The sequence below is a fragment of the Camelus bactrianus genome, chromosome 6, assembly GCF_048773025.1.
Source record: "Camelus bactrianus isolate YW-2024 breed Bactrian camel chromosome 6, ASM4877302v1, whole genome shotgun sequence".
Taxonomy (NCBI): Eukaryota; Metazoa; Chordata; class Mammalia; order Artiodactyla; family Camelidae; genus Camelus; species Camelus bactrianus.
Window position 1 is genome coordinate 56,709,339 of NC_133544.1, and position 20,667 is coordinate 56,730,005.

Sequence of the window (20,667 nt, forward strand, 5' to 3'; positions counted from 1 at the left end):
TAGTTGGTGCCATATACTGAATAGAACAGACTCCAGTGTTGACTTCTGGGATTTTTTTAATGCATAGTGATGAACTCTTGGGAATTAGTGAACACTTAAATTTTTTTTTTCCATAATGGAAGAGGATTAACATTTCTTTCAGGAACATTATAAGTTCCTTTAAATTTTTGCAAATGTATATACTATGCTAGTATTATAGACCATTGGTTGGACCTCATCACATAGGGGTGGACAGGTTTAGGCATATTCACAGACAAGTCATTTTTATCAGAGATCACCTAGATTAGAGTAATTTCAACCTAAATGGGTTGAATGGTCTAGAACTAAACTCAGATAACCAGTGAGTCAAACATCGTTGGGTTTTGTATTACAGCAGCTTGAAGTAGAGGTTTACAGCATGGACTTTAAACTCAATCAGAACTGATATGAACCTCAGCTATAATCCACTGTAACTGTGTGGCCTTGGGAAAGTTACTTAACCTTCAAAGATTCAAGAAAACAGGGATAATATAACACCTGCGATCATTAAATAAAAAACGAATATAGGGAAGACTGTCATTAAATGGTACTTTATTAATAACAGCCAATCATCATGGTACTAATTTATACAGAAATCTACTGCCCTAAAGAATGAGTGCTTTCTACCTACATTTTTAAATTATAAAAATATGCCCATCCATTACAGAAGATTTGGAAAATTCTGATAAACAATAATTTTACTGTCATAATCCAGCTATAACTAAGCTTATGTATTTTCAAAATCATCTTTAAGATCTGGCCCTATTTTCTTAAAGGATAAGACTTGGAAAGTGAAATACACATTACATTTCCTTAATAGAATTATAGAACACTAGAAGTTTCATTTTCAGATTTCTCTTCTAAGAAAAGACAAAGCAAACTAGGTATGGTGCTACCCTGACTGCACCACAATGCATCCTATTTGTTCTTTAAGGCTCATCTCCATGAAGCATTTTACAATTCCCTGCAAACCCAAGATCTCTTCTTCCTTTGATCCCCCCATACCAAGGGGTTTAGATCTCTCCTACAGCACTTCTAATACCCCATATCATAGCTATCCATGTTCTTTCCTTACCTGCCACTCCCTCTCCCTGCACTTTTCCTTGCTCTAACTCCTAGGACTGGGACTTTTTCTTCCTAATTGAAGCACAGTTGCTGTACAATATTAGTTTCAGGTGTACAATATAGTGATTCACAATTTTTAAAGGTTATGCTCCATTTATACTTATAAAATATAATATCCTTGTAGTTTATTTTATACATAATAGTTTGCATCTCTTAATTCCTTACCCCTAGATGCCCCTTCCCCCTTCCCTCTAACTACTGGTAACCGATAATTTGTTCTGTATGTCTCTAAGTCTGTTTCTTTTTTGATATACTCACGAGTTTCTTGTATTTTTTAGATTCCACATATAAGTGGTATCATATAGTATTTGTCTTTCTCTGTTTGACTTATTTCACTTAGCATAATACCCTCCAAGTCCATCCACGTTGTTACAAATGGCAAAATTTCTTTTTTCTTACGGCTGAATAGTATTCCATTGTGTCTGTGTGTGTATGTATGTATGTATGTATGTGTGTGTGTGTGTGTGTGTGTGTATATATACATACACACACACATATATATACACACACCTACAGATGAATGGATACTTAGGTTGCTTCCATATCTTGGCAATTGTAAATAATGCTGCTATGAATGCTAGGGTGCATGTATCTTTTTCAAATTAGCGTTTTGGGTTTTTTCCCCAGTATATACCCAGGAGTATAATTCCTGGGTCATATGGTAGTTCTGTTTTTAGCTTTTTGTGAAACTTCCACACTGTTTTCCACAGTGGCTGCACCAATTTATATTCCCACCACCAGTGTGTGATGGTTTAGGGATGTGATTTTTAACCTGAGGACTGTGAATCTTACGAAATTATACATAAAAATAGTATTTATGTAAGTACAAATACATTTTCCTAGAGGGAGTTCATATTACATCAAATTTTCAAAAAAGGTCCAAGAATCAAAAAGGTATGAAACTCCTGTCTAGGGGAAAGACCTGAGATTTAATTATTCTTGCATCCTCTACAGTGCTTAGCATCTACCTTTATATGGATAATATTTGTTGAATTACAATTTTAATGTTAACTATGCTTCAATTAAAAAAAAAAAAAGAGCGAGAAATGAAAGTTAAAAACTTGAAAAGCAGCAGCAGCAACCTACTTTGGAATACAGAGCAAACTTTGAGTTGATGAGTTTTTCCCAAAGGAAGATTCTAAGAATGACAACAAAAGAAAGAAGCAAAAGAAAAGAAGTAAGCACTGGCTTCCTCATTGAAAAAAAAAAAATCTTATTAAATCATAAAATTGATGTCAGGTTTTTGTTTAATGCAATCTTTTAAATATGTTTTCTTCATTCTTCATTCTCTCATCTTATTATAAAAAACCCTGTTTCTGAAAAGAGAATGGTACTTATCAGGGACTAGGGGGAGGAGGGAACTGAGAGTTATTGTTTAATGGGTAGAGTTTCAGTTTGGGAAGATAAAAAAGTTCTGGAGAGGGTTGGTGGTGATGGTTGCAAAACAATGTGAATGTACATAATGCTACTGAACTGTTACGTATGTTTTACCAAATTTAAAATATACTGCTTTTAAAATGATTATAAATCAATAAAACATGTTAAAAAATACTGCTTTTTATTTTCATCTAATATTAATTACCTATTATAGAGTAGACTCTTCAACAGAGATAAGGAATACAGGAAAATACCGGTTAAATTTTAGGATATAAGAAAAAAATCCTCAAAGGAGAGGTAAATCTTAACCCCAATCTACACATCGTTGGTTTTACAGTATAAGCACAAATTAAAACAGGGTGATATAATCATAAATCCTGTCTCAACAGAGGGGCTGTTATCTGAGTAAACAAGGGAAATTGCTCAGGGACATCAGTTTATCTGTGCGAAGTAAATTGAACTTTCTCAAGGTAACAATTTACAACTCAGGGAATAAATGACAATTTAGCCCAATTTTGTCAATATTATCCACAACATATAAGTGAGAGGATAAGCAAGCATTTTGGAAATCTGCAATAGGCATTTCAAGTTCTCAGAATAACATTTTATTCAATAGACATTTAGTGACCATTCTTACGATTTAAAAATATAGAAGTCCCAAAACTACTTAAAAAAAGAAAAAGTGCACCATATAGTATGCTGACTACAAAAAAGATGAATTATTTTCCTATGTTATTTCCGTTTACTCCCATCTCATGCTTTATAATTCATCTCAACAAAGAAAAAGTCTCAGACTCCATAAAGGTTATGAACATATTTAAAACATCAAACATATTCATAACTATTAGTGATACTATATTGATATTTCCAAGCAATGTGTATATATTATCAAACACCTATTTTCTAAACATTTTCATGATTGTCAGTGATCTCCCTTAATTATTTATTACCAATAAATAACTGATCTGCAAAGGCATTTAAAAATTCCATTATTTCCCCCAAAGTTCTTACATGTATATAAGAGAGATTTACAACTATTTCTCTGTTGCAATCTAGGAAAATCCTTACAAACATATTCAACATAAAATTATGCTAACTACTAACATTTAAATTCTGTATCATAAAAAAGATACCCACTACCATACCGAAGTATTGTATATGTGATGTAAGCTAGTATGTTTACTGCTCCCAACTTTAACGTTAAATAATGAGCAGAATATAAAATTTTGCCATAGTTGTATTTATCAAAAAGCCAATTTTTCCTATTAGGAAAAATTACTCTTATCCAGAATTTATTCAGTAAATGTTTACTAAGTGCCCACCACCTATCAGGCACTATGCTGTGAGTGCTAGGCAGCTGTGAACCAAACAGCCACGTTTTACCTAAATAATACTTAAGCACTACTTCTTTTCCAGAACGCAAATTTACATTATCTTTTCAAAGTGTCTTTCTGTTTTTGTAAATGTGTTCATTGTGGTAATATTTTGAAACGTTCAGTTCATGAATCTGATCTCTATAGGTAAAATTATAAATGATAATTTTTTTAAGACACAGAAATGTTTGTCTGTTATGGAGTTTGTTTTTCTGTACAGCAATAGCAAAACATCAAAGACAGCACAAATTACTTTAAATTTAAGAGTTACCTGAAATGGGAATATTCTGTGAGACTGATAACTGCACATCTCCAGTTCCTGGTGGCATGTCAACAACTAAGTAGTCCAGTTGACCCCAATCTACCTAGAAACCAAGATGACACAAATAACATCACTGTATAACAACTGCAGTGAATAGTGATGTAAATAAAAATAAATGAATTAGCAACAAATCTAAAATGAAAGCTTTCACTTGAACCATGGCTAAGTTCCAGGGACTTTGCTGAGGACTAAGGATAAATGGATGAATAACAGTCTCTGCCTCTAGCAGACCTTCTCTGAATAATAAGGTTAAATTTTCAAACGACCCCCACCCTCCCCACAACACACACACACATACCATAATGGTGAACACATAACATAATGGCCTTCTATTCAGGGTCATTTATTTTCACTGAGAACAGCCCATATTTTACCTAAGGAGGCCTTAGCTTTTTGTCCTTTACATTTTTTGGTACAGCATTTCCTATACAGATTCTAATATAATTTTTTAAAGTTTATTATTTTTCCTTTATAAAACACACTAATAGTGAAAACTAAAATTTAATAAGAAAAGTTTAGAAACATAACTAGAGTTCCAAACTATTAACATTTTGATTATTTCTTTCCAGGCATTTTTCTAAGTATCTATACCTAGAAAATTCAGCTATATAACCAAGTCCTTAATGCTCAGCCTCAATTTAGACAGGTCTCAAGGGTACTTGAGGCTCTTCTCCTCAAACAGTTCCTCCCTCTGAGTCCCCAGTTTCACTGAGTGGCCCTAGGATCCTCTTAGCTGTCTAAGGCAAAGGCTTGGGATCATACTTATTCTTCCCTCTCCCTCACCATCCCCAGTCTGAAAATCTTTCAGATGTATCCACTTCTCTTTTTCCATGTGGCCAAGAATCCAACAGAGGCCACCACCTTCTATCACCAACACCTTCCAAACTACCTCTTGCTCTAGCATTGCCCATCCAGTCTGTTCCTAATACCACTGAAAAGTAGTCCGATAGTGCCACTTTTGTTTAAAACTCTTCTATTGCTTTTAGGATCAGGTCTGACCTTAAGCTCCAGAACATTCTGCCTGGTCTTCTTCACTTGCTAATTTTTCTTCATTCTTCAGATCCCAGCTTGAAATTTACTTCCCATAACTTCCACTAAAGATTAAATATGGTGTTCCTACTATGGAGGAACAACTCTTCTAATCATTCATTCATTCACCCAACAAATGTTCACTGAGTACCTACTATATATTAGGCATCAAGCTAGGTATTAAATGGTGTCATGGTCCCTAGCCTTACAGAATTTATGATGTAGAGGGATACAGATATTAAGCACACAATGATATAAACTGTGCAAAGGAAAGAAGTTAGCAAGTGAGCAAAATAAAAAGATCAACATAGCTAAAGAGAAATGAAGGGGAAAGACAGCATTCATTTACTGTTGTTTCATGATCTGTCTTCTCATGAAACTGTAGCTGACTTAGAATATTTAGCACAGAGCGGACACAGAGGAGATGCTCAATAAGTTTCCTTTCAGGGAATGAATGAATAAATGAACACATACAAAGATTTGAAATGTTTCAGTGTAAATGGAAATCACTGTGTATATAATCCAGGATTCTGCTTCTTAACACTTAATAAGGTAAAATAAGCCTTTCCCATATAATCACATATTTTTAAATTAAGAAAAATACTTAAATTTTAAAAATTAAATTTAAATTTAGATGATATTTTAGGTCAGATGGATTCACTCATGTATTAACACATTTATTCAACACATACTTATTGAGCATCAATGCCAGGTACTGTTCCAGGTGATGATGACACAGCAGCAAACAAAACAAAGTCTAGGCCACCATGCAACTAATGTTTCAGTGAGGGAGACAGGTAGACAAACAGAAAGATAAACACATCAAAGAGTAAAAAGTGCTACAAAGAAAACAAGTACCCCTTACTATACAAAATTATTTGGTTCCTGATTTGGATATCCAGATTAAATAGCAAGACATATTTTTAAAATCTTCCATTTCTGAATTTCAGAGGGCAAGCAGTAGGAGTTCAGGCAGCTGAAGATTTAACAAAGAATTTCTCTGAATCTCTTCAGTTCCCAAGGTCAGATGGTGAGGAAGAGGGAAGAGAAACAGAATGGTGGAAGGTTCTACTTTCAACAGAGTGGTCAGAAACTGCAGTGAAGTGAGAAAAATAACTGATGCAGTTCTCTGAAGTTAAGCATCCAGGCAGAAGCAATAGCAAGTGAGTGCAAAGGCCCTGAGATGGGGATATGCTTGGCACATCCAAGGAATAGCTAGGAAGGCAGTACAGCCTTTCTACAATAGCACTCACCCAATCATCAATCTCTCTCCTTCTCTGACTTTTTCTTCAAGACATTTATCACTATCTGACATTATATTGAATTGTCTTTTAGGAATTCTATGATATTTCTCAAACATGAGTACCTGATACTGATTTAATAACACATTTTAAGAGAATGATGAAATGATGAATATAGTTCATTTTCAATAAAGGGTTCCTCAGTTTGAAAAATAATTACCCCTAAGTTACCTACAGCCATCATCTACGAAACTATATATAAAAAAAGATAAAGGATATTTTTCATTTTATATCTTCTGCGCTGAAACTCCCAACACTGGCAGACTGACAGATCTCTTTGTTTCAAAGGACATCAAATGACTGGTACCAACAATTTATCATTGTTGTCCCTTGGCAATTAATCATATTTATCACACTGGCTCCCATTTCTTATTTCTTTAAAGAGAACTGCTATTAAGGTTCCCAGGAACTAAAAATATTTCACTGTTAAGGCAATTAATTTCAAACGACTCTTAAATTGAATTAAAACTATCTGGGGGGGGGGGGGGGAACCTGGCCCAGCACCTTCATCACACACAGTAGGCATTCCACAAAGGCTTGCAGACTTCAGCTGAACTGAACTAAAGTCAGCATCAGAGTTCCAGTTTTACAGCATTCACTAATATTGAAATATGCTGGTTGCCAGGAAGTTTCAGATCTCTTGTAAAAGAGTCACCAAAATATTGATTTTAGGATGATTTGGGGATTCTCTAGGTTCTACTCAGTGTATGTTTACTCATATAAATTATTTATTACTAATTGTAGGGAAATAGGTACTAGCAAAACACTCAGGTATCTCATTTAGCAAAACCCAGTGGTAGATCCAGATTTTGTGTGACCTGAAGCATATACAATTTGGGTGGTCCTAAGAATAAGAATACAAATTGATAAATGCAAAATTAGGTACAAAAGTAAATATTTACTTAGAATGTAAAAGAAATGATCATTAAATGCTTGAGCCTTACAGAAATGCTAACATAATAAGCAAAACAAAAAGGCAACCTACAGAATGGCAGAAAATACTTGCAAAAGATGAGAATGACAAGGGTTTAATTTCCAGAATACATAAACAGTTCATACAACTTAATAAGAAAAAAAAAACCAATCTAAAAATAGGCAGAAGACCTAAACAAGCAATTCTCCAATGAAGACATACAAATGGCCAATAGGCACATGAAAAAATGCTCAATATCGCTAATTATCAGAAAAATGCAAATCAAAACTACAATGATGTTATCACATCACATCAGTCAGAATGGTCATCATTCAAAAGTCCACAAATGAAAAATGCTGGAGAGGCTGTGGAGAGAAGGGAACCCTCCTACACTGTTGGTGGGAACGTAATTTGGTGCAGCCATTATGGAAAACAGTATGGAAATTCCTCAAAAGACTAAAAATAGACTTACTATAAGATCCAGCAATCCCACTCCTGGGCATATATCCAGAGGGAACTCTAATTTGAAAAGACACATGCATCCCAGTGTTCACAGCAACACTATTTACAACAGCCAAGACACAGAAACAACCTAAATGTCCATCAACAGATGACTGGATAAAGGAGCTGTGGTATATTTCTACAATGGAATACTATTCAGCCATAAAAAATGATGCCATTTGCAGCAACATGGATGGACCTGGAGACTGTCATTCTAAGTGAAGTAAGCCAGAAAGAGAAAGAAAAATATCATATGATTATCACTTATATGTGGAACCTAAAAAAAAGGAGACAAACACACTTACTTAAAAAACAGAAACAGACTCACAGAAATAGAAAACAAATTTACGGTTACCAGACAGGGAAGGGGTAGGAAGGGATAAACTGGGAGTTCAAGATTTTCAGATACTAACTAATATAATAAAATAGATAAACAATAAGTTCATACTGTATAAACTAGAGAACTATATTCAATATCTTGTAGTAACTTATGGTGAAAAAGAATATGAAAATGAACATACAAATGTTCATGTATGACTGAAGCATTATGCTGTACACTAGAAATTGACACAACATTGTAAACTGACTACACTTCAATAAAAATACATTAAAAAAAAAAAAGAAAGAAAGAAATGCTAACATAGAAACACTTCCTGACTGCAACCTGCTTCCTCTCTCCACCAAGAACACTTTACAACTCCCAGCATCTCACAAGAGCCCATGACAGCTGGAACCCTGAACTTAAGCTTCATTAGCCTCAAGGTAACCCCACTTCTAGTAAAACCTTCTCGGCTCCCTCTAAGGCTCCAGACTCAAAGAATCCCAGCAGGACATACTGAAGCAGTCTAGAAATGGAGTTTCCAAGGCAGTTCAGAGATGCCCTGTGGATAAAGAGGCAGCGCTGCAGCAGAAAATTCAGCAACGTAGCTAGGACGTCAAATATGAGCATCAGATATGAAGGGGGCATAAATAGCATAATGGGAGAATAAAAAAACAAAGTCAGTGGTCAGGGCAATTGAAAAGGATGGGATGAGGTACAGATTAGGAGCAAGAGTTCACACTTGAGTCTGCCAACAGAGGCTTTACTATGTAAAAGATGTCTCTTTTACACAGTAACACATGACCTTTATTTCCCTCTAAAGTGTTTGAGATACAGGACCTTTGGATCCAAATATAATGCAGTCATTGAGCCTTTGTCCAAAGCCAATCAAATAACACTAGAACAGTTGCTTTTTCATTTGTCTTACAAATATGCATTTATAATTGCTATAACATCACAACTTATGGTATTGCTTTTTTTTTTTAACTGCTCTTTTTCTTTGCTTATTAAGACAGCCAACACTTAAAGATTATGTCACCAGGAATAATTACTAAATCTCCATTAAATTATTTTTATTTCTTTTTTGTCAACCTTATGAAGGGAAAATATTCCAAATTAGCACTGACTGGGGTCACTTTAGGCTGATATGTCTTCTCCAAATAATACTTTTTATTTCATATTCAAAATAATGCCTGATAATCTGAGAGTAACTCAAAGACCCAAAGAAAGGCAATTCTCCCTTTTCTGAGGAATGACTATGGGTATCTTCTATTTGGGCAGATAAGTTAATTTATCTTTTTCAGGACATCAGTTAAAGAGTGTGGTGCTATGAATAGGTAAAGAAGATGGACCGCTTTCCTCCATGGATACTTCTATTAGGAAGCTGACCAAAGCAGCAGCAATCAGGCCTCGCTCCAGAGGATGCTGGGAGCACAAGTATAAATAGGCTGAATGTTGAAAAGAAAGGGCCCAGAAATGCATTCCATTTTTGGGTTCTCAGCTGGCTCAAGCAGTTTACCAGTCAGCCTCCAGGGTAGCAGTTTCCATCAGCAGCAACACACAGACCATGTTTAGATACCATAAGGTCAACATATGCTTCTCCAAAGCAAAGGCAGAGTGTCTCAGATATCTTAGGTCTGCTAGCAAGGCCAATGTGAACCGGGTGAACACATCAGCAGGAGGGGGCCCTGGGCCCTGTAGAATCAAGGAGAAAATTCACTGCCAAGAAAGAGAGGCAGTGAATATAACTTGCTAGAGCCCAAGTAGTGGCCAAGAAGAATTAAACTCCTAAAGGCAAGAAAAAAGTGTGATCAAAGAACGAGTAGAGAAATCATGAAGCAGGAGAAAGGGCACAAAATCTAGATTTAATAATTTAAAAGTGGGCTGTGTCTTGAAAGCCCATTCAGATAACGCTTAGAATACTCCACCAGTGACAGGGCAAATTCTTAAAAGAAGTTGGGCTGGGCCAGGCATTGCCTCTTTCCTTCCTGTCTGCTCTTAATTACTGACTGAAAAGTTGGTTTTGATTCTTATGACTACTTGACTCATAATTAGTAGATCCCAAGGTAGTGTCCTTGTGTCTAACTCTGGCCATGTATCTGTTGCTACTTCTATCCTATACCTAAGCTCTGTTTCTTCTCCCCCACATTCTGGTTCTCCACCCACAGTTAGGCATGGTTCAACTCTAACAGCAAACAGAACGGTACTTGGGCTTTGCTCAGAATCCCAGACATGAAACCACGCCACTACTAGCAAAGGAGATACAGCTAAACTTGTCTCTGACCTATGGACAAATTTGTCAGGCAAATTACCAAGCTCCTAGGATTTTTGATTCAACTAACTTCCAAGGTTCGATGGGCCCTCAAGCTCTAAGAACTAGGGTAATCATTTTTACACAAAACTATCTCCCCAACCTCAGTAAAAGCTCCCTGACAGAAGAGCCCATTCTTCATGCATCTCTGCACTCCCTTTCCACAACCAATCCCCTCCATAATGAACACTAACTAGTATTCAGTCAACATCCACTGAGTGATTCTGAGTCAAGCTGCTCCTTACAATTTTATTATACTACTAAAATTAAAATTTTTGCCATGTGAGGTACCTTTTATATAAAACATACATCTAAAATAGAATACAAAATAGAATTAAATATGAACCATAGTTTTTGCTCTGCCCAGGGCTTATTCATAAAATCATGCAACACTTTATTTTGGTTGCAAGAAGAAAATTGCTTCAAAAGTAAAATTATTTAAATATAAATACCATAATAGAAATCTGAGTAACAAAAAGATTTCTACTTGAGTTGATTGCCTACTGGAAATAAATGACACAACAAAATAATAATAAACTCATTCTTAAGATTGTTTTGATAAGAGCTGACACAGTTTTAAGATGAAAACACATTATTCAAGTTACAACAATGATATAAAAGTTCTTCCTTAATATTTTTTTCTTTCCCAGATGATAAAGTTCTCTAATCCATTTTGAAATATATTCCCTTCTATGGGAGAAGTGGTTAGGGGTGGAGGGGTGGAAAACTATTTGAATAAATCCCTTGAAAGGCACTACCAACTCAAGTGGTAGCAGTAATGTTTTGAGAAAGAAGACAAACTTTATCTTTCCCTTTATCATCACCTCCCATTTCCTTAATTGTTCTAGCAGAGATCTATGTTGGCTCTGACAACCTGGAGACAGAATCAATTCACAGGGCACTTCTTACCTAAAAGTTGAATCTCTGGTAACTCTGTACCTACTTTCTGAAAATAGTATTTAAAAATTATCCAATTCCCAGGCCAGCCCACAGATGCCCATGTAAATCCATAGCACAACTGAAACAGTAAAACCTCATGATATAAAAAGAATGACATTATCACAAAAGTTTCAGTTAATTATGGGAACATCCTTCCAAGTTCTCCAGAGTCCTGCTTTAGGTCAATTGCTTTTATGTACAAGTGTTCATCACCTAGGAAGGAGATGTTAGTGAAGGACAGGACTGCTACTAAAAAGGCCTAAAATATTACAAACCTGCCCAAGAATCAAGATTTTTTCTTTAAAGTGCTAAAATAAATTAAAAACAAAAAAACTATCCCTATATACCTAAAGGCTGAAGCTTCAGAATTTTTTTTAAGTAGGAGTAACAAGTCACTTTATTAACCTTATCTGGGACAGTTTATAAAATATATTTAGGCATGCAGTACTCTTTTTAGTTAGGAAAACTATAATACTCTTTATTTCTAAATCCTTAGAAAAAATACTGTATTTGGGAGGATTCAAGGTCCTGAAGGAGCAGGGTGATGGCTCCATAGAAGCTGCATGGACCCCACTGAGAGAATCCATAGCCACTGTCCAGTGGTTTTGATGACTCCTAAAGACTTAACAGAACGTGAGAGACACTACTGCTCCAGGAGACCAGTCCACCCAATGTAGCACTGCATGCTAGGGATGATCTGAATAACTGCCCCAGTTGAGCTTATTTCTTTAGGTCTAGCTACCCACCATCTGGGGTATACATTTGAGCCTTAGGGTCCACAGGTGGAACTGGGCTAGTGAACAAGGAAGAGGTGGAGGATAACAGGTAAAGGAAAGCAAAAGGAAAAGAATAGTTATTGAGAGCCTATTACAAGGTAGGCACTAAATAATTTGTTATATACATGATTATGTAACACTGTAGAATGAGCATTATAATCTCTATTTTACAGAGGTAAGAATATTGAAGATTAGAGAAATTAAGACAGTTGCCCAAGGTCAGGCTGATGGTGAGTGATGGAATATAAATCCTAGTCTGCATGACTCAAGTCACGTTCTCAGTCTCTCAGAGTACTGGGTGCAACATCACTATTCTCCAAGCCCCTCAAGAGTTCTGCTAGCACAACCTCATTATCCCAAGAACAGATGAGCTTTACTATATTACTTTTTCAGAGTATGATAAAATAGATATATAAAGCAGACACTACAGACCCACAGAAAATTACTTACTTAGATAATGTAAGTAAGAAATAGAAGAATCATTTGTTTCCTTTATTTTTCCCTTTTCTGATTAATAACAATGATGTTTCTTTTATTTCTGAGTATTTTTTATGGTATGTCACAGTATTCTTTCCTTACATGATTCTTTAAGAGTCTTTTATATATTACAGGGTATTGTAACCATGGAGATGTTGACGTTGTGCTGCTAAAGAACATTTTAGCTTTCAATAATCTACCACTGAACCCTGGTTTTGTTTTCAATAACCATCATTCTACCAACTGTCTATGCACAAAAAAAAATATGTGGAATAATTGTTTGAATCAAAGTAAATAACCTATAAATAGACTAAGACAGAAAATAAAGATTTTAATACCTAAGGTTTTGAACACGGCATTTTTTGAAACTGGCTCATTGGGTTTTATTCTAAAAATTTAAAGATCTAACTCATATCAAATAGAAGGCCAACTGTGAGAAACTGTAGCTCCATATGCAGTCATATTTTAAGTATGAGCTGTTATAATGCAGCTTTTGGGTTTCAAATTCTGATTCTGATTCAGACATTAATTACTATGATTAAAAAAACAGCACTGGAAAGGAGGAGTTTGGTAAAAATCAAGACCAGCTGACCAGCTGGCAAAAATAAGAACCCAGCTATGTAGTCATTAAACAGAAGAGCTCTAGTGTGAAAAACTGGCATATCTAAATTTCAATCATTTTTGTCACTAATTAGCTATATTACCATGGTCGGCCAATTAACCTTTCTGGCCCGCAGTTTTCTCATCTGTTAAAATAAAATGTTTCAGATTAGATGATCACTAAGGTTCCTTCCAAGTACTTTAAAAATGAAAATGTGATGATGACCTGTTTGTTTGAGTTGAAAATATTTGCAAGAAATTTGCTTACAGAAAAAGCAAATAAAAAGTATTCTTATCCAAAAGCACCAAAATGACAAAACAAGCTTTTTTTGTTTGTTTAAAGGGAGCGCTTTATATATAAAAATAAGAAAGCTAAAAGCTACTTGGTATACTTAACAAATTTATTTTATGGAATGATCGTATTTCTTATGAAAACTTTAGCTGAATTTTACCAAGAACTCAAATCTAAATTTGTATTAAACTACAATCTACTCTGACAGCCATCCTAAAATATCTCATTCTAGCTCATTGAGGAATTAATGTGTTATACCTACATAAAATGTCATAATTTACAAAATAGATGCATTCCTGAAAAGTTGCTGAGGAGACTGCCACTAAGGTGAGGAGTAGTGAGGGGATTTAATCACAAATCTTTAAAGGTCTAGAAGTCTAACTCAATTTTCCAACTAATACAAAACTTCTATAAACAGTCATGACTGGGATATACTCATCCAAAAAAAGTAAGCTCAAATCATTCCAATGCTTATCACACACTCAAATACAAATTTTGGATCAATAAAAGAATGGAAGAAAATTGTGACTTAAGACACTTTTCTATTTTTTCTTTTGCTACATATGATATTGGTTTACTTTTGACTTATTTTATTACTCATTCTACATAACTTAAGATATGCTTTGTTTTGTGATTTGTCTTCGTTGCTATGGGAACTGCTATTTATAAGACCTCCTTTTAAAAATATGAATAGATATCTACTAAACTACAAGGATTTAACTTGAGACTATAGAAATATATTTGAGCTTTTAAAAAAAAGGATCTTAACTGTAGCATAATTTTTGTAAAGTGATGTATTTTCAATAAGGAAAGAAATCAGCAAAGTTTCAGTAATAGGCATAAGGGTTGTGTGAAAAGTGTCAATAAACAGGTTAATCAGAGAGTCAGATACTGAAGTTTTATTATTAATTCATTGTTTAAATTTACTCAAACTACTTAACTTTTCTGTGCCTCTGTTTCCTCACTTTACAATGGTATAAACAGAATTTTAGAGCTAGAAGAGGCTCTAGAGAGTATCTTGCCCAATGTCCTTATTTTACAGATAAAGAAACTGAAACTCAGCAAGTGATTTGCCCAAAACTTACTCTGCATAATAGGGACAATAAAAATAATCTTTTGCTTTACAGAGGTTTTTTTCTGAAGAGGAAATAAGATCAGGGAGTTTTCTTAAAAAGTGGTAAATAAACAGTGGCATTATACTGAAATAAGTTACTTTAAAGAGAAGCATGTCATGTCATGCAAGTCAAAATTAAAATTTCTCTCAAAGAGCATAACATGTGTATTCTTCTAACCAAGTGCTAAGAAAATATTTGTCCATTTCTGAGGTCACCACATTCCAAATGATCTGAACAAGTAATTTAAAAATATCTTTTCCATACGTCTAGATATCATAAGCTGAGTTAAACGGCTTTCTGCAAATTAAAGGGAAACTTTTTTTGAAATCTAAATGACTAAAAATAAGGGCTAGGAAGTGAGCAGAAGTCATATCTGTTGTTGTTTGACTATATCAATTAAATTTCTACATTTTAGTGAACCATATCTTGCTCCTATTAAGTAGACCTGCCACCTACAAAGCTGAAGAAATCATAATAAAATGTTATAAGTGACTTTCTAGTGAAAATTAAGTAAAACAGCAGCTTTTAGCTGTAACTACTTGTAACAAGAGATTTTGAGAAAGATTAAGGAACATACAAATAAGAATAGAGATGAGATGATACAGATGTATAAGTGGGAAATAGTTCTGAGGAGAGAGGCCAAAATAATACATAAAACAGCCTAATTCTCATCTCATCAACTTCAGCATTTTCCAACTTCCTAAACTACACAATTATTTCAGATATACCCAAAAGACTTCTAAGAAACCTGAGATCACTAAATTGCAAAGAAACAGGAAAACAGATGAAATTTTACATATCTCATTAAAAGACCATTAAATGAGCAGCTGTTCATTCTCATTTAAGCACACAGGTCATTATATCTGGGCATGTTCACAATAATCTTGCACCCTGATGAGCAAGTAAATGTGGTACTGTATCTAGAAGTTCTTTCCTAAACAGGTATCTGGTGTTTTCATATTTATCTTAATATTGCAGATCACACATTAATATGCATGCCTGAAGTCTGAGTATAAATAAGTGGGTACACAGGATAATCATTATGGAGTTTAACCCTAACTCAGAAGTTAATACCAACATTTACACATGCCAAGCACTATTCTAGACACTGAATACAGCAACGAAGAAGACATCTGAAGTTCCCATCCTCATGAAACGGAGATAGGAAGACAATAAACAAACCAATTAGTGTATCACTTGTAATCTTGATGAAAGTCATCTTTCTAAACTTCAGTTTGCTGTCTATAAAACTGAAAAACTAATATTACTCAGGTAAGTATATTCATATCTTTCTCAAACAAAAATTAGGTCAAAACTTACAAATCAACAGAACTTGTACCAATTTTCCCTGATCTAGCTCTACCTTCAGTGGCAATACATAACAAAGTAGGCCAGAGTAGGCCAATGTGTGCCATGAAATAGAAGAAAAATAATTGGATCATAGTTAAGACTCAATACACACCTATGCCCTATATAGAAACTAATTATAGTTTCTCAAATAAGATGATAATGATAAATATATGCTATTTTGGAATACATTTTCTCTTAGTTTCAGTACCAATGTCTAGATAAGTCATTTTTATTTCAAATATCAAGGCTGTCAGTTTAAAAATCTTTGTTACCAACTAGGTTAATGTTAATAAGATTATGAATTTTTAAGTCACATTTAACATGAGAATCCTTTTTCTCTTCCAGTTGAATAAATAATTTTATTTGATATGATGAATACACACATTTGCAAGATTACATCAAAAAGAGGCATATAGTGTAATGTTTGATTCTTGCATTTAAAACAGCACAACAGTGATGGATGAATGAACAAATAAAATTAAAGGCTGAAGTTCTGACCAAGCTATTTTGGCATCAGAAAGCAAGACTAATTGGATGTAAGAAAACAATTCCTTGAAGCAGGTATACGCTCAGTAATTTGGATATATTAATATATAGGACAATAAGTCAGAGTTAAGAGATATATGCAGATTCACAACATAAAATGTAGGTGAATTTTATGGCCTGAATCAGTCCATTGATATCTGCCCCCCGCCTGAATTCCCCAATCAATGACATGTGAAAAAATAGAAATTGGTGGAAAAAGACCTACAATGAGAAAACTTAAGGCTAAAACTTGGACACAAACTCAAAAAACTGGAAGAAATGTGTACTAACAATAGACCCATACTGCGGTCCTCCTGCTAAGTAGTAAATCCCTCTTTGAAGAACAGAGGACAAGTCTTATTCACTTTTGTATCTTCAGGCCAAGCACAGTGCCAGGTACATACCCAATAAGTGTGTCGCTTTGTTGAAAAACAGAGAGACAATCAAAAGAGACCTTCTACATCCTCCCACCACCAAAGCTACTCATCTTCTGGCACCACAGTCCACATTCTTTCCATATCATGTACTGCCTTTCAATAACAGTTTGCCCCATTCCCACTGTCCCATTCCTCTTCCATCATCCTCCAAAAGAAGTCAAAGCATAGACATTTCTTACACAGACTCCTGATGAAAGCTCAGAACGTAACATTTTCAGTTTTGTGAAGATGAGCTATTATTCAGCCATGAGAAAAAAGGAAATCCTACTATTTGTGACAACATGGATGGACCTTAAGCACATTAAGCTAAGTGAAATAAGCCATATAGAGAAAGACAAAAACTGGGCCTAGTTGGGTTTTAACCAGTGTATGTCCCATCCTCAACTGCTGTGTCATTCTTTTAACGGTTGTGCCCCGCCGCCTTCCCTCCTGTCTCATTACCCCCTCACAGATTTTACTCCCATAATCTTATGAGAAGCAGAGAAGTGATGCTCTGTCTTCCGTAACTGCTTCAGGGCTGAGTAGGGGCATTGACCCTGTCTATTAGGGAGTAAAAATCTTTGGATGTCTGATCTAGGGGTCCCAGGGGCAGGACTGCTTCTTGTTTCAAGTCAGAGAGCGGTACAGGCTAGAATCCTTGTACAGCCATCATCTTGATTCATAGCCTCATGAATCTTCTTGAAGATGAAGCACTTCTGTAACAGCATCCAAGTACAGCAATAACTGTCCAATTACTTACCACGTGGTCTTAATTTGGATGTCTAGGTTGTCACCTCCTTGGGTCTTCTCAACTCCAGAGAGATAGAGCAATAGAGGAGAATGAGAAAAATCGAGAAAGAAAAGACTTGGGCTCGATAGGCTCCTTCACGGCTAGAGAACTCGTCTCTGCCAGATCCCTAAGGGGATACTGGAATCTGCACGATGTAGGACAAGAGTCCCAACCACTCTCCAAAGAGGGGAGCCATAGCCCATCAGAGAGATTGAGATTATGCCTTCCGAGGGCCATTTTTGGTCTCTTGAGTGGTTGCCAGAGGAGATGTTGTAGGAAAAATGGGGCACAAGAGGCCATGTCCCAGGTCCCAGGAAAGTCCGTGGGATGCGTTCCATCAAGTGAGGGTTCCTGGCTTTGCGCAGAATTCAAGAGCAAGCCACAGTTGAGTGATAACAGATTTATTCAGAGAAACGCACACTCCACAGAGTGTGGGCTGTCTCAGAAGGCAAGAGAGTGACCTCAGTGTCCTTTAAAGGGAGAATGGCTAAAAAAATTATCATCTATCAACAAACTGGAGAAGTTGCTATGCACCCAAAGGTGGAATTGGGGCCCAGCATCCTTCCAGCCCAGGATGGGCTGGGCCCTAACCCACCCTATTCCTCCTGGTTGAGATGGGCTCGGCCAAGAGCAACCCAGTCATTCCACATGGCCTCCACTGCACAGCAAGCATTTGGCTCGACTGGCAGATCCCCAATCATTCAGTGCAGGCATCCTGTGCAATCCTGTCCAGGTGCAAACCCCACAGCCCAACTTTCCCACAGAGGAGCAGTGGAAGTGTCCTAATCAGGCCCAGACTCAGATCCCTCCTCTTCCATCTCTGGTACTGCATGGATACCTATGCTCCAGCAGCAGAGACCAGACCCCCCACCAAACTCACTGGTGAAACAGCTCAGTGAAGTATTTGAGACTAAAGCCCCCAAACTGAATCCTCCCCAGAGGCACCTTCATCTGAATTGGAATTGCCCTCGGGCACCAGTTATCCCCTGAGGACCAGACAGCACCCTGGAGCCAGACTGAGCTTCCTTCCAAGGTGTTTTCCAAGGAGGAAACAGAACAGCACACAGAAACCGCTATGGCCAGCCAGGGCTCAGGCAAGCCCTTGAGAGACCTTGAGCCTCCCTGATCTTCAGGTTCTAAGCACAAGAGATGGAAATCAAACAGCAGAGTACCAGGGAGATCTCCACTCACCACCCTATAGGAGGACAACTCCCCCAGGACCCTGACACCACAGCAGGGTAAGCAGCCCTCTCCCCTAAGTGAAAATACTAGGGAACTAAAGGAAGGGGCCACTCTGGAAACTGCGTGACTTCTAAAAAATGGAGGCAAGCTTGGGGGCAAGGCCAGGACCATAACAAGGGAAATCAGCACTTCCCCTGGTAAAGAACTAGGCCCTGTGTGGCCCTAGCATTGGTTTATCCAGAGCCTAGTGATATTCTGTGTCCTCTCACCCCTTCTTTCCCTGGGAGATTGAGGATAGGCTTGTCTCCCCTGGCTTCTCTTAAATTAAGATAGGACTATAAATGTGCGGGTACATAGGCAGTAACTTAAAAACTCATTCTAAAGGCAATTCCAAAAGAGAAACTCCAAAAATGAAACTATCAAAGGCAACATCCCTCGAATAAGTAGATTATGCTCAGTTCATCTCTGTATTATTCCCTATAATCTCAAAGCTTGTGTTTCCCACATGACAAGCTGCAATAAGCCTGTACTGAATAGAGAAATAATTGGGAAAATGAGCGAGCAAACAAACAAACCCACTCAGAGTAAAATACATCTTCGTAAACAGTCAAACCTGAAGAAGTTTCCAATCTGCAGCACTTAATAGGAGATAGTAAAGAAGGGAGCAGATAGTGGTGGAGAGGCCAAGATCTAAGACTCCGATGTGCCACATGTGAAGGATGGTGCAAGGAACTGGCCAGAGCAAAGTGAGCCCAACTGTGGAGTCCAAACTGTGCTGTGGAGGGAAAATTTCCCGAGGACACAAGGAGGAGGGAATCCACCAGTCTTTACATCACACATGCATCTCTACTAATAAATATTACTATGAAAATCATTTTAGCAGTGAAACACATCATTTTATTTAATAACCATTATGAACAACTTCCCTAAGCAGTTATTTTGAATGACACCACTTACTTGGAGATATATAGATAGATAGGCAGACAGATATCTGTATTTGTTTATAAAAAATATACTATTTCCTGTGTTTTTTTTAAAGAGAAGTCTCATAATTTTACAGCCTCATCTCCTCTATGCATTTATCTATAAACAATTTCTTAGTTCCATCTTGATGAAAGATGTAAGTATTTCACTATCATTCACGTGAGCCAAGAAAACGTTCGCCAAATTCTTATAAAACACATAAATATATATCACAAAACTTAACCTCTACTTATCTAGATATGAAAAACAGCTTTTAGACAAGATGTGACATTAATTACCCAAAATACAAATAGTTTTATAAGTAAATGCTAAGAGAAAATTTGACATTTTGTAAATTTTTAAAAATCCTTCTGAAGCTTTGCTACAGAGCTAATTCTCTCACACATGAGCCTTTGAAAACATTAATAGTCAAAATGCCAACTGAATATTAAATACTTTCATTAGGCAACAATAGCATATACTGTTGATATTCCAAATGTAAAAGATTAATAATGGTCTTAGAATTCAATAGCTTTACATTTAATTGATTCACTCAAAAACATTTATTTAGTACCAACCATATTTGCCGGCTATTTGTCTGAAGTGCTGGAAATTTAAAAGTGTAGTTTACACTCTGTCAATAAATAAATAAA

The 20,667-nt window shown here is 36.1% G+C and overlaps 1 protein-coding gene and 1 pseudogene across 3 annotated transcripts in view; one reads left to right on the forward strand and one right to left on the reverse strand.

The window, feature by feature from the left end:
• NUBPL (NUBP iron-sulfur cluster assembly factor, mitochondrial) overlaps positions 1-20,667 on the reverse strand; it is a 176,765-nt gene that overhangs the window by 42,276 nt on the left and 113,822 nt on the right. For all 3 annotated transcript variants that reach the window (XR_012507557.1, XM_074365675.1, XM_010963002.3), the window contains exon 7: positions 4,165-4,258. Coding sequence is in view for 2 of the 3 variants with exons in the window: in XM_074365675.1 (XP_074221776.1) it covers positions 4,165-4,258 (94 nt within the window). In the remaining variant the exon portion in view is untranslated. The remainder of the gene's footprint in view (positions 1-4,164; positions 4,259-20,667) is intronic.
• LOC123619134 (cell division cycle-associated protein 3 pseudogene) lies at positions 18,484-19,252 on the forward strand (annotated as a pseudogene).